General features: G+C 37.7%; 1 protein-coding gene across 1 annotated transcript in view; it reads right to left on the reverse strand.

Annotated features, from left to right (window-relative positions):
* The window catches only part of Spag17 (sperm associated antigen 17), a 239,361-nt gene that overhangs the window by 14,557 nt on the left and 209,790 nt on the right, over positions 1-15,014 (reverse strand). The window contains exons 37-45 of the mRNA XM_063256315.1: positions 14,425-14,538; positions 13,602-13,647; positions 11,649-11,748; positions 11,369-11,416; positions 8,825-8,924; positions 6,790-6,892; positions 5,475-5,606; positions 1,450-1,586; positions 100-284 (exon numbers count right to left, since the gene is read on the reverse strand). Of these exons, the coding sequence (XP_063112385.1) occupies positions 100-284; positions 1,450-1,586; positions 5,475-5,606; positions 6,790-6,892; positions 8,825-8,924; positions 11,369-11,416; positions 11,649-11,748; positions 13,602-13,647; positions 14,425-14,538 (965 nt within the window). The remainder of the gene's footprint in view (positions 1-99; positions 285-1,449; positions 1,587-5,474; positions 5,607-6,789; positions 6,893-8,824; positions 8,925-11,368; positions 11,417-11,648; positions 11,749-13,601; positions 13,648-14,424; positions 14,539-15,014) is intronic.

Here is a 15,014-nt window from a genome sequence, read left to right on the forward strand (position 1 = left end):
CGCACAGTTACGACTCAGAAAACACTCCCTGCACAGGCTGGCGAAGACAAGTAACAGAGACAGATGGGAACCTGAGCAGGCCTTGGTGCTTGGCCTCACCTGCTGAAGTCCACACCGATGTTCTTGAGCTTCACAGTGGTTGCATAGGTGTGCCCTTCCTTAAGCACCCCAAACTTCACTGATGGTGGGAGAAGGTGGAACCCAAGATGGGATGACTTTGTATTATTAATGGCAGCAGATGCAATGGAGGATGTGTTCACTTTTCCTGCAACAGGATCCTGCACCTATGAAGTCAGAAAAAAAGGTTAATGAAATAAAATGATTCTCCTTGGGGTTCCCAAGATAATAAGAAAGTGTTCCTGTCACAAGAGGAAAATAACTTAGATTTAGAGTCACATGAAACTCTTATTATATTCTTGTAAGAGATATTTTAGGCTTTGCCTCAAGGATGGATAAGCTCAAAGTCAAAGAACTGAAAGATACTTTGTTCAAACATAAGTGACAAAGCTTGAAACATAGGTTTGCTTCATACTAAAGTCTGTACTTCTTCCTCTATTGGTGACTGTCAAAGTCAGCTACCCTCAAAACCTCCAGCACACTCTTCAGACACAAACTGCTGATCCCACTCCGAGTCTGTCTGTCTGTCCGTCAGGGGCAGGGCTAAGGGTCTGCATTTGCACAAATTCTTAGGTGTTGCTGATGCTGCTGGTACACTGCTCTATGTCCTTGTCAGTCTTCAATCAGCAGCGCTGCCATGGGCTGGGAGTTTGATGGAACTGCAGAATCTCCCGCACCGTGTAAGACCTCCTGAGTCAGGTCTTTAACAAGAGCCCTGGATAATCCATAAGCATGGTGAAGTTTGAGAAACACTTGTATGATGTATCAGGTAGAAACATGGCAATAATATCTACAATAGCAGTGACTACTGTGTGACATGAAAATAAGGAGAAAACAAGGATAAAAACTTTACTAGTGAACCCAAGGAAGCCTTCCTATTGGAACCAGTTGGTGGAAACTTAATCTTAGAGGCTTAGGGGAAAGGGAAGAAGAGAAACTTACAATAGCTGAAGGAAAGTGAGGCTGAGGAACAGTTAGGGTGAAGGAACGAGTGGAACAGGTCCTGTACACATCCAAGTCATGTGGATTCCAGCCTGAGAGTCATCAAAAGGCTGGTAGTGACTTGGTAAGCTGTCTCGGAAGACAAAACTCCCAGTATAGCTGATTTCAGCTATAAATTGTTTAACAACTAGCTCGTAAAATTCATCTCAAGAGTCTGTATGAGCCAGCTTGTGCAAAGCACTGCGGTAGTTTCTGTGACTACAGTCCTTAAGTGAGATGGTGCAATCAGTAAACAGCAGCACACAGTGGCTGAGACTAGTAACTTCTATGCAAAAGCATCATAGAAAATGCTAATTGGCTCTGCAAAATTTGTCCCCGTGTCTGTTTTACCTTTGCAAGTGGTTGAGACTTTGGCTTGGAGCCCAGCAAATAATGTGGTAATTTCACTTTTTCTTTCCTTGCTTGTCCTGCAACATCTTGCAGTAATGACTGGACTGGAATTTTCACAGGCACGTAAGATTCTGGTTCTGCTAGAGAGAAAGTTTAAATTATGCCACATAACCTGGGCGTCGTGATGCTTGCTGGTAATCCCAGCACTCGGGGAGCTGAGGCAGGAGGATTGTTGTTAGTTTGAGGCCAGCCTTGGCTACAAAGTGAGTTCAAGGCCACCCTGACTTGCATAGTGAGATACTGTTTCAAAAAGATAAAAACAAACAAAACAAAACAAGAGAAAAAAGTTATGACTAGTGCCAGTTGACAAAAAATAGCTTTGGAATGCTGTAAACTGTCCTTGATGGGAAATCTTGGTCAGAGCTCAGAAGACCAGGATATTATCTGGTAAAGACCAGGTTCTAGAGTTTCCCGTTAGGAATAAAGACTGCACTGGCAGCTGGACCACAGACCATGGGTGTTATGCTTTGGCAGCAAAGTCGTTTGCATTTTGATCTTGTACTGATGTGCCTGAGACTGAGATTAGGAGCAGTGGATTAATCTGTCACTGCATGTAGGTTAAGTGTTTAGATTCCTTTTAATTTGTACAGAAGCTTGCAGCTAGGAATTTACCTTGAGTCTCAGAGGAGATTTTGAACTTGGACTTTTCAGCAACGTTGAAACTGTTAGGACTTTAGCAACTCTTAGGGACTAAATGCCTTTTGCATAAATGGAGTCTTTTGGGGACCAGGGGTAGGATGTAGTGGCTTATATCTAGATGTTCCCCCAAAATCTCATGAGATCATAGATGGGGAGTTTAAAGTAGCTTGATTAGGGTATATGAATTAAGGGTGGGATACTGGGATTATGGATGTAGATAATGGAAACCCCACCCCAGGTGTAGGTGGCACCAGTCAATAGGTTTACAGCCTGCATGAAATACAAAGGGAGAAAGGGGAAGTGGGCTGCTGCTGCTGCTGCTGCTTATCTGAGGCTGTCTTCTGCCTGCTTTGTGATACTTCTCTGTCGTGCTGCCCTGTTTTGGAGCTAGCTGATTATGGACTAAAATCTCTATAAATTGTGAACTGAAATAAACCTTTCCTTCTTTAACATTGAGTGTTGGGTATTTTGTCTCAGGAACAAGAAAAATAAGATATTTGCCAATACCAATAATTTTATAGCATTCAAAAATTACAGTTAGAAGCACTTCTTTCTATTCCTTATGGTTTATATCTAGATATCGCCCAAGAGCCTCCTGTGTTTATAACAGGGGTTTTGCAATGTGAATGGACAACAGGGCACTACAGCAGATTTACTGATAGGAAGAGGCATTGGAAGACACCTGGAAGTGTCTGTCTCTTCCTGACTTCATCCTTTTTGCTTTGCTCCTTGGCTGCCATGATGTAATCATGACATAATCTTTTACTGTTCTCTGTCCAGCTCTTCTTTTTTCTTGTTTATTTTATTTGTTTGTTTGTTTCTGTTGGAATCAGCCATCAATAGACTATAACTATGAGCCAAAATACATTGCTCTTGGCTTTCATTTGTCAAGTATTTGTACAAGTGATGAGGAGGGTGACAAAGACACTGTTCTTCTAGTTTATTACTCCACCATATCCAGCGAACAATTATTTGACCTGATGGAGACCGCTGACCTACAGCCACTGTCCCCTCACAGTCAGTCACTCCTCTTTTGTTTTGCTTTTTGCTTTGTCTCTGGACTAATTTTTATACTTTATCATTATGCACATTCCTTTTTCATCAGATAAGAACTCCCTCATCTTCCAACATCAAACACACAGGCCCACCTGGAGATTTCTCCATTGTTTCTCGCTTTTCTCCTGGCACCATGTACGATAGCATTGTTAACATCCACATTCAATTCAATTCTACTGCTCAGGGCTTTGCTCAGATGCCACGTTCTGCTACCTTCTCTAGGGCTCTGCTCTGCCGTAAGTAAGCATTCCCCTTTCCTGCACCATTAAACTTCTCTCTTAGGATGGAGTTAGCATTTACAAGTCAACATGCATAGTATGGTAAATCTTTTTTAAAAATTATCTCTTCCTGGATCACATATTCCTCCTCCTCTACAGTCTCATTTCTCAAATCTTTTCAGCAAAACTCCTGGGTAAAGCAACATATTTGGGGTGCTGCCATTCCCCTTAGTCCATTTTCACTTCAGATGGGCTTTGGTCTCGTCCATGTATGGAAACTGCTGTGGTCAGAGTCACTGATCATCTCCGTTTCACACAATCCTAAGGTTATTATTTATTTTATTCCATCTTTCCAGAACATTTGCTCACCCAGAGTACTTAAAATTTTCTGTGCTCCTGTTTTTTTCCTCCAGTCTTATTCTTAACTGCCGTTATTGGTTCCTTCCCTGCCTGACTTTAGGACTTGTCTCAAGGTAACGGTCCTCAAAGCTTCCGGACCGGCATTATCACTGCCCCCTGGAACTTGTCAGAACTAAAACTCTTGGTTTCAGGACTGGTTCCATCAGTTAAACTAGGAATCAGCCTTGATTCCTTTTTTCCCCTTATACTTACATATAATTGGTCACAAGTCCTTTTGGTTCCACATCCCTAAGATATTTTCAATTAGTTTGCTTTTTGTCTTCTTCTCCTTGAACACCCTAGTCCACGTCTTCAGCGACTCTCATGTATATTACTTCTGTTGCTTCCCCCTCTTTTTTCTATCCTCATAGTTATCAGGGCAATTTAAAAGAAAATAAACTAGCTGTGTAATTACACTGCTCAAAGCCTTCCAGGAGTGTCTACATGAAACTCCACTTACTTAAAACTAAAAAGTGTCATTGCAGCATTATATGATCTCATTTCTGCTCCTCTCTCTGACCTCAACTTTCACTTTCTCCTTTTGTATTTTACCAGTCGCAGTATGTTCTCTCAAGGCAGCATACTTGCTGTCCTACTACCTATAACGTTCCTCTCCTTTAACTTTGCATGATTAACCCCTTGCTCTTTTTTCTGCCCAAATGCTCCTTCTGAGAGAGGACTTCTAATCCTCGAGTGAAAACTTGCACCTGTTTCCCAGTTGTTCTCTTTATATTGTACTTTTATTATGTGAAAATATTAATTACAGTGTGAATTTACCTAGTTTATTTTTCTTGCTTATTGACTATTCTATAGTGTGTACACCCCATAGCTTTTGGCCTCTTCTCTGCTATATGTTTATACCTAAGACAATACCTGGTATAGTAGGCACTGAGACTTATTTAGTGTATGAATAAAATTTATAGAAGAGAAGTTTAAGGTCAGAAAGGCAAAAGATTTATGTAGGTAACTCTCTTAATTCATCTCTAAATGAAACTATTTTCTCTATCAGAGACTGCTAAGAGCCATCAGCAGACTCTCATGTTCAGAGATAAACACGTTCACAGAAATCAAATGCTGACAAAATTATCTACACAACTTAAAATTCTCTTCCCCTCCTTGGAAGAGCCATATTAGGATCCCTAAAATCACTGCATATGACTCTTTTAAACTAGGTATTGTTTTGTGCTGTCTGTATTTCAATTTCTCTTAGCTAATTAACATGCATGCTATGTAAGACAGAGACCACATCATATGCTTCTCTTCTGGTAACTGCAGAACGAAGGAAGTATTGAAGTAACAGGCAAACTAAGTTCAGCCACCAAATCACTGCTTACTAAAGAAAGGCTGTGAGGTACCCGACCTTCAATGATCCACACAATGAGCTTTCAGACAATGAGGGAAAAAATAAAATAAAATAAAATAAAATAAAATAAAATAAAATAAAGCTATGAAATAACAAATATAAAAATGTATTTCTTCCCTGAAATCTGGGTCTTATAGTAATTCTCAAAATAGAAGCAAAAAATCTTTGTAGTTCCAGGATCAATGACCCTCTGGTATTTTCTCTATCAGCAACTACATCCCAAACAGATTTCAAAAGAGTACAGGGTTCTGTTTTGAGAAACAAATAGATGAAGCAAATGACTGCCATACCTTCAGGAGATTTCGTTAAATTTTCGTTTTGGTTCTGGTTAGCAGACTCCTTGATATCCTTAGAAATCTCTGGTTTTGGACATTGAAGCACATTTGAGGTCTCCTTTTGTGAAATTGTAGATGGTTTGGAATCTAAAAGAATCCCCAAACAAACATAAAATGGTATTTTGGGCAATGATGTGATGACTAATGTTTGTATGAACAAACACTGAGCAATGTTTTACAAAACACATTGTTTTCCCTCAACATGACTGGGAAAGGTTAAATATATGAAAGGCATCGAAAAGCAGAGACTGCTTATAATATGAACCAGCATTGGCCAATAGCAAAGAAGACAGCGTGTGCAAAGTATACATTCCTTAGAACTGGCTGGTTATTTGTGAATATTCTGACCAAAGAGTAAAATTATTCCTTCGTTGTGTTATAAAAAAATAATTTGTTTCTATTTTTATCTTGTGATGGTGATTGGGATATGATTTTTTTAGAAAAAGTTTCTAATCTTTATTAATTTGATTGTAACTCTTATTAAAATAAATGCTTCTAGAAAATAGTCATAATATGAAATGGATTTAAAAAGCACATCTGGGGGCTGGGGATTTAGCTCAGTGGCATAAGCGCCTGCCTTGCAAGCAGGCAGTCGTGAGTTTGATCCCTGGTACTGATAAAAAAGCGAAAAAGACCAAAAAAAAAAAAAGCACATCTGTTTGTGGAGGAAAATACTTTTCAACTTGTGTGTGCTAACCCTGGTTGAACAGTTGTAGTTGCCTGGAGTCCTATGCTGAGGAGGCCTAAGGCACCTACTGCTAGGCTGTCTTGCTACTGGTAGAAGTTCAGTAATGTAGTTAAGGTGGAAAATGTAACATCTCCATTGTAAATGTACATTTTATGTACTTAGTGTATGTGGATTGATACTTTGAGACTGACTGAATGTCTTGTTCCCCAACAACCGTGCATTATTTCTTTTATTTTTACATTCCATTTTCTACATGCTTTTGGGTAAATGGTAAACACAGAAATCATAATCTTTTTCTGGGGAGGGACTGCGGATCAAACTTATGACCTCATGCTTGCCAGGGAAGTGCTTAAGCCACTGAGATATAGCCCCAGCCTTATACACCGAAACAAAAGCTAAATTTTGTTTACAATTTGGTTTCCTCATGTAACTCAATCAAATGTATAATATGCAGATCACAGTTGGGTCTGTCATCAGCTGTCACTATGACAAAAGTGATATAAACTAATTATATTTGGACAGCCTGCTGTATTATTCAGTTAAGTACAGTTAGTAGGAATAAAAGATACCTTAATATATTACCTGAATGAAGATCAGAAGTATCTTGAAAAACAGTCTTGTTTGCATCTTCATCTTTCTTCGTAAAAGGAGGCAGTTTTTTTGAAAGCTTGTCCAGATAATTGTACTTAAAAGAAAAGCCAAAAGATTTATTTCAGACTCACAAATGGCTGAAAGGCAACTGCCACAAATACGCTAAAATGATGAGCAATGAAGAAAGCATATATTTAAGGTCCTGAAAAGAAATGAGAATTTCTCCAAGAGAATGACTAGCTAATTTCTAGGTTTTGCTAATTAGTCATAGTTTTCTATAATTTTTTCTTGGCTGGGCTGTGTTACTAAGAGTATCTGGAATCTTTGAGGAGTGCAGATATTCTGAATACATGAAGAATTCAATTTTCTAAAGGATTTTAGTGACTCCCCATGAGGGGAGGTTGAGCCTGTGGTTTAGATGTGGTTCATAAGTGAGAGAGTACTCTGCCTCTCTGAGGTTCTAAGAACTCATAGAATCTTAGTACTGTCATGCAAGCTGGTGAGTGACGAAATTTTTTGATGAAATAAAAATTTCAAAATGGAATTTATCAGAAAATAATCATTGATAGTTTATACTCACACCCACCCCAAGGGTTTAAAATAAATGGGAGAGGATAATATTTGTAAAATCACCAGTGGGCTGAGGGTTCTTTTGCTCAGTTAAAATGAAAATCATCAGTTGGCAAAGTATCCACTAGTAGTTCTGGGATCTGAGTGAAAGTGGCCCTCAGGTCTTAGTATTATAGCTCTTGGCAGCTCCTGGCTACCCCATGAGTTTCTCAGCAGCTGAGGTTCACAGTCCCTTTGGTAGTTTTATTGAGCTCCTCCAGCAGCTTCCACTGGATCTGTTTGGGTTCTCTGCAGGTCCCTGTCAGTGTCTGCTGGACTCTGCTGCTGCTCACCAGTGATTTCTGCTGGTGATTTTGATCTCTGCCAATCTGTGCCACTGTTTGGAATCTTCAGGGTTAGAATCTCTTACCATTAATAGCTCCTTTTAATGCAACCTGCTTTTGCCTATGCTACCTGAAACAAGAATCCATGGATAGTTTTATAGGATTATAAAAGCAAGGTCCCGTGCTGCAACATCTGGGGTCAGTACATCGGAAGGAGCTCTCCTCCATTAACCACAGGAGTGTGAGAGAGTTCTGCTCATCTTGAGCAGGAGGATGCTCGTGCCCACACAGTTTTGCACATTTCATGGACCCACTTAAGAATTTTCATAATAATAGGGGACAGGGGCAGGGCACAGTCATTATGAGTGGCTGCATAACAGAGTCTTCTAGGACGGGCTCCTATTTCAATCTTGCTATGGCAAGCATCTCTGGAGTGGCATGGGGTGTCCAGGGCAGTTGTAAACTGCAAAAGAACCAACTACTTGAATGACAGCTTTCACAGTTCCCTGGAAATGGTGGAACCAAAATTGTGAATGCCACCTTTTTGAGGAGTCTGGAGGGTAGGGCTGATCGTGCTGATCTTGGTTCCTCAGGGCTTCAAGATTTCAGCAATGGGTTCTAGTTACTCTCTCTTTGCCCTGTCAGGCATGGTTTTATGGCTGTACCTTAGAGAATTGGCAAAAGCACCTTTGGTGGGCTGGAATCAGAGAGGAGATTGCAGCTCTCAGCTGGGTCTGGAAGACAGCCGGGGAAAGTCACCCTGCAGTAGTGGGAAGCTCTGGGACTAGTTGCCTTATGCTACCTTTGAGGAAGTGAGGGAGAATGCACAGGAGGGGCAAGAAAGCTGTCAGAGATAGCGCTTCCTTCTGGCTAAAAGAAGGAGGGGGGGTGGATCCGGCTTCATTTCTTTTCAATCTCAATAAAACAAGGCACAGAGGAACAGTGATAATAATATACCGGTAGAGAATTTCTACATTGGAAGAAGAAATGAAATTAAACTTGTTTAGGGGAATATAGGTTTGTTAGTAGGTTGATGTAGTAGAAAATTAAACAAGGTCAGGAAAGAGATTATATATTAACACTATATATAACTTTTATAAAGATTGTAATTGTTGTTAGTTACATTCAGTTACCTGGGACTGATATAACTGGTTCAATTCAGAGGCAAAATAGGGTGGTATCACTTTGTTCCTAATATCTCTTAGCTGCTTTTTTGTCAGCTCAATTTCCTGCCTGGTTGATATTTCCATAATAATGCAAAAGAAGATACAAGACATTAAAAAATGCTATTTTCTTATGTTTAGCTCTAAAACTACAGAAAATCAATGCAATCACCAATAGTAAAACTGATACAAATTAGCTCATTGGACAGACAGATTTTTGGTCAACTTATTTTGACTTTTTTTTAGAGTCACTCACATTTCCTACTGTGGAAATAATAATACCAGATTAGTCTGATTTTGCAGTTGATCTCAAATGATTATAAACTATATAATCCTGAAATGGTTCAAGTTTTTGAAGTTCTTCAATTCTGAAATGCAAATAAAAGCTACAGAGTCTTCAGGTTTATAATTCTGGTAGCAGTGATAACAAAAAACAAAACCAAAGGAATAGTATATAAATAATATAAGTAGTTACAAAGTTATTAGGCTATCATAATAATCCTGCTGGTTGCCTCTTGAATAGCAGAGTCCTCTGCTGGAAAGATAGCACATAGGAAAGTTCAAAGAGATGCATATTGAAATTATTGGATAAGACTTCCTGTCTCCCTTTACAGGTCAAAAAATCAAGATACAGAGAGGTTAAGTTGTGTATTACAAATCATATAACTAATAAGGTATTCTGAATTAAAACTCAGATTGCTTTCTTCCAAGACAGTGACCTTGACAACTGCACATGTCAACCTTCAGTCATCCAATGTGAGAGCTGAGAAAACTTCAGATATTTGGCAATCTTATCTTTCACAGATAATCTGAATTCCTGAAGTGAACTTTACTGAAATGAAATGGTCAGTCAGCATAATACAATCTTGCAAATAGTCAAACTGTAACTTACTTTTAGAAATGCTGGCTCTAAGATTAGTGCCCTTATATAAAATGGGAAGCCTAGAACTACTGGACAGATGTGATCAACATATCATCTTATTTAAGCAGTTTTAATTGTCCACTAAAAATATCTCTCCAGCTTCACTGGATTCAATGTATGTCAATCTGGCTATTGTTTATACTACTCTCTTAAATTTTTCCCACAAAAGAATCAATAAATCTTCAAATGGGTAAACCCAAGTTCACTTTTTTCCATTCACATTTTCATTCTTCCATACCATTAGATTTTTGTTTATCCCTTTTCATTTTCTTGAAACTTTCTCTATTTTACATTTGCTAACCTTTTACTTTCTATGATATACTTTTAATTATGTGTTTTGATTTTACTGACTGGCCATTAATTACCTATAAGTTAAGATTTGAAATTACTAATGAATCAAATTTTTAAAAATTGGCTAACATATACATATTCAAAAAGTATTAACAAGTACAAAGTAAATAAGAAAGTCTCTATCTCACATTGTCCCCTGATCTTTCAGTCTCCGTTCTCACTGTTACCCACCATCATCAGACTCTTGGAAACAGTTTTAGGGTCACAAAACCTAGGAAGAATTCTCTGACTCTCTCCTGCCAGATCCTCTTATGAGAGGTGTCCCTCCTATGTTCAGACAAAAGGAAAATCCTTATCTCTGAAGACAGTGGCACAGAGTAGAATCTGAACAAACAAGTCTTGCTAGGTTTCTCTAAGTTTATTAATATTTGACTGTACTTTTTGTCCTATCACATTTCTCCCCAGCCTTCCATCCTCAATCAAATCTAGTATAAAAATACTAAAGTTTAGCAAATTTCTTTGGGTCTTCATTTTCTTATTAAGCTTTCGAGGTAATGGAAGCAAATAAATCCGTACGCTTTTTGTCTTGTTAATTTTTTTTGTTGTTGTTGTTTAAGAGAACACAGCCATTAGATCTTAGACAGAATCATCAAAAGAGGTTTCCCCACTACAGCCAGCACAGCGCATACATCACTTCCTGTTTACATTGTAGGTGGAGGTGAGCCATGAAGGTTAAAGTCTTAACACTACCTCAACATGTTTCACGAGAAAACACTGAAATCTTAATGAAGCTATTCATACTGGGAGTCATTTGGAAGAGGAGCCATACAAATGTTTACAAAACTATTTCAGGTATTACTTTATACTCAAGAAATATATGTATGGCTTCCTCTCTTTTTAGCAAGAGAGCTGGAGATGAAAGCTTCAGGCAGATCAGAAGAAAATCAAAATGTAATATTTAGAGCACTTCCCTCATGTGAATGACAAAATTCCCTGAATGTTGATAACTATATCCTACATAAGTCCCAGAAGATTGATGAGTGCGTTAGAAGAAGAAATGCACAGATTTCCTGAAAACCTAGTTGCTCAGGAGAGGGGGAAGATCTGATTGTCAGGTGGACTTCTTCAAGAGATACTGACAATGACACTTGGAGGCTAATGCACACGGTGGCAGAAATGTAGGAAAAGACACAAGCGACAGTTGAGAGCCTATGTGGTAGGACATTCTGCTTATGTATTCTCTAAGATTCTATGACTTTGGGCCTTTTTACATGCATCTGTCTATGTCAGGGTAGAATTACCTCTTTTGCTCTATCTTTTCTTTCCATCTCTTTGATGCTGCTGTATGTCTATGTGAAAAAGAAAGAAAAGTATGATGATAAAGAGCAACCAATGTTACAAAAAAAAAAAACAAGATAGAAAAAAAGAAAAACCCAGTTATACACTGACATTGCTAAAATCATGGGTGATGAAGGGCTGTGAATCCATTGATGTTGCCACCCATAGCTATGACCCCCCAACATTGTTTTATTTCCTCAAGCATTCTCTGACCAGTACTATTTCATTATTGGTGTTGCTTACCTCCATTTGTTCTCAAAAAAGTCTTTATTGAATGTATCTGGTGGAAACTTTGGAGTAGAAGCCAAAGACTGCTTGAATAACTCAGTTAGGTGGGCTGTAACTTTGAAAATACATGCATTTAATGTTTATCTCTACTTCTTTATAGTACAACACAATCAACACTCCAACTACTAGGGATTTTTTGAACAGCTTACATTTAAACTATAAGTGTATGACAAAATTTCAATGGCCAAGCAATAATGTAACAGTGAAGATTCTACTTTTGTGAAATATACTACTAGGAAGCACTCATAGTTGGAATGTAAAATACAATGCCATGCTATTTATCCCACATCATTAAGGAAACTGTCTTCTACTTCTTAATTGAATTCTCTCATATCTGAAATAGCAACTCTTAAATTACCATGATACTGACAATAGTTTTCTGAATGTGTGCTTCTTCCTTGAATCTAAGGATCTGAATATAACACAGTTGTTTGGAAATTTGGGGAGTGATTCTTAGGGTTTACTTCAAGAACATGGTGTTGGTGACACCTGAACAGCAGAGTAAACAAGAAAATTTTCAGGTTCCACAATTATACAAACTTAGAAAACACAGACTTGTACAAGGCCAAATATGTTTCACTGCCAAAAACTTTTTCTGTATCCTTAACTAATGTACAATATGTCTTTCTAAAAAAATAAGATATTATGGAGCACCAGCTTTACTTATTTTATGAAAAATTCATTTTTGGTGGATGCACCTCATAGACTAGCATTTTAGGAAATAGTTTGAGGGACTACTGACCTCGTATTACTAGTATCATTATGTCAGGGACCACTATAAATATTGAGGCTTTTTACCTCCTGAATCAGTAAATATATTTACATTTACTTTGTTCTGCAGAATTGGATGAACTATGATTACTATTGTACTTGTTGATTTGGACTAAAGATTACATGTTCAAAAAATACAGATAAAGTGTAGATCACATAGTTAAATTTCAATTTCAGATGAACAAAAAAATTTTTAGACTATCGGTATATTCCATGCTATAATGGCTTCAAAGCCAGTAATTGCTGTTTATCTAAAATTCTATTTTAACTATTTTCACTCAGTAAATAGTTTGCATTTGGTCTGGCTACTCTAATACCGGGGTCACCCATTAAAAAAGTGGCAACGAAGTGAAGTATCAGGACAAGGAGCCCCGAGGACAGTGATGGACTCTTCCACTGCAATCAATCATTCTGAAGAGTCTCTGCTAGTCACCTTTAGGCAAATGTCACTTTGTGATACTGTGGTATTATAAAAACAGAAAAATCTAAATAAGCAACCAAACAAAAAAAAAAGTGTGTAACACTATGGAAGATACACAAAACATATCTATGTGCTGAATGAAGCCCATATCTGTCAGCTTATGACCTTTTCCATGTGGCAAAACGAACAAACAGAAAACTCAAATCAAATCAAAACAAAACCTCACCAAATTCACTGTGTTTTCTGTAAACTATGAAACTATCTAACCAAGTTTAATTAGGTTTGCATAATACACTTCAAATGAAGAGTAAATTGTACTCCATAAAGTATAGTCTAGTGAAAGGTTTTGGTGATGCTTTCACAGTAGCTCAAATGTTCTTTGCATATGTTTTCAGTGTGTTGGTTGGTCCACTGTTGCCTTTCTATATCCCACCTATGTTCTAAAGAGTTGATGCTAGCATAAAAGTCCAATGTCAAGTTTTTCATTCAACTGATGAAAGTTAAAGATGAATTAGGAAGACAATATGGTTTTTAATTTCCTAATTCAGGTAGAATAAAACACGAATAAGATGTTACAAAACAACAGGGCCAGTGTGAGAACAGAGCTATCTACATATGATTTTGCTATCAAATAACAGAATGACTAGTAAGTGAATTTAAGATTACTCTTTTGAAACTTGTAACTATATTGCAGAAAAATATTAAGTGTCAGTTACCTTCACTGACATGACTTTTTGTAGTCTCCTCCATTTTTGGGAAAGACTGAAATGAAGACAGAATCACTCAGTGATGCATACAAAACTCACTTTGTTTAGAAGTACTCTTTAAATGCTCAAATTGACTATGGAAATTACTACAAAATGAATTAGCTCATATAAAATTTATTTGATATTTTAGTTATTTTTCTTATCTAAAACATTTGTAGGACTGGAAGTCTTTTTTTTTTTTTTTTTGGTCTTTTTCATTTTTATCAGTACCGGGGATCGAACTCACGACTGCCTGCTTGCAAGGCAGGTGCTTATGCCGCTGAGCTAAATCCTCAGCCCCTGGAAATCATTTTAAGTTATAGAAATTTTACTCTAATTCTTTATTAATTCATTTAATGTTTCAATGAATATTAATTTCTATGAATGGCAATGAATCTTTTATTTGAGGTTCTTGAGAATTATTGATGATTAACTGGGTGTGGTGGCCCACAGCTGTAATCCCAGCACTTGAGAGGTTGAGGCAGGAGAATCACTGTGGATTCAAGGCCAGTGTGGACTACAAAGTGAGTTCAAGGTCAGCTTGAACTGTACAATGAAACCGTGTCTCAAAAAGATAGAAAAAACATTACTGATGATCAAAGGAAAAGCTTAAAAAATTTGAAAAATTCAACATATAAAGGATTGATTTACACAGAAACAAGGGATTATAAGCAAATGCTTCACAGAAGTGGCAAAAGTATTATGTGCCTAGTCCTTATGTTATTTTATATAAAAGTCTTTGTACTGAAATAATGATAAAAGCACTGGTCTTGTCTATAAACCATCTTCTCACCATGACTAGCTTGAGAAGATCAGCAGCATTGCCTCTTTCCTCCTCTGTTCTGGAATCCTTGACTGTCATTTCTTGTAGCTCATCTTCTTTCTTTAGAATGTGGTTTATATAATCCTAGATAAGTAGGACAAAACACATAGACAAAAGAAGTCAGGTTTAAAGTTTATACTTTAAAAGAGAGACACCAAAATAGTCAATATCAACTTGAAATATTACAAAAATGAATGTAAAGACATTCACATAGCTCGTCAAGCAATAAATCACTAGCCTAATAATCTGGAAGGCCTTTTCCTTAGGTAGTTGCTATGTTTTGTGTTTTGATGCCCGCCCCAAATCTCACAGAGTCATGAAGGTGGCTGAATCCAGCTTATATATTTGTTTTATTGTCTAGTGCAGAGATTGTTGATGTGAATGCTGCACCCATCCAGGGACAGGGAGTCAGCATACAATATAAGGAAGGGAAGGGACGTACTTTACTGTTTTTGTTCTTGTTGTTTGCAGCCGCCAAGAATGGTTGACCCTTAGCTGTGCCACCCTGTCTTGGAATCAGCTGAGATGGACTAAAACCTCCAAAAACTGTAAGCTAAATA

Source organism: Cavia porcellus, unplaced genomic scaffold (assembly GCF_034190915.1).
Source record: "Cavia porcellus strain 051 isolate PalLab524CR breed Dunkin Hartley unplaced genomic scaffold, mCavPor4.1 scaffold_1, whole genome shotgun sequence".
Taxonomy (NCBI): domain Eukaryota; kingdom Metazoa; phylum Chordata; class Mammalia; order Rodentia; family Caviidae; genus Cavia; species Cavia porcellus.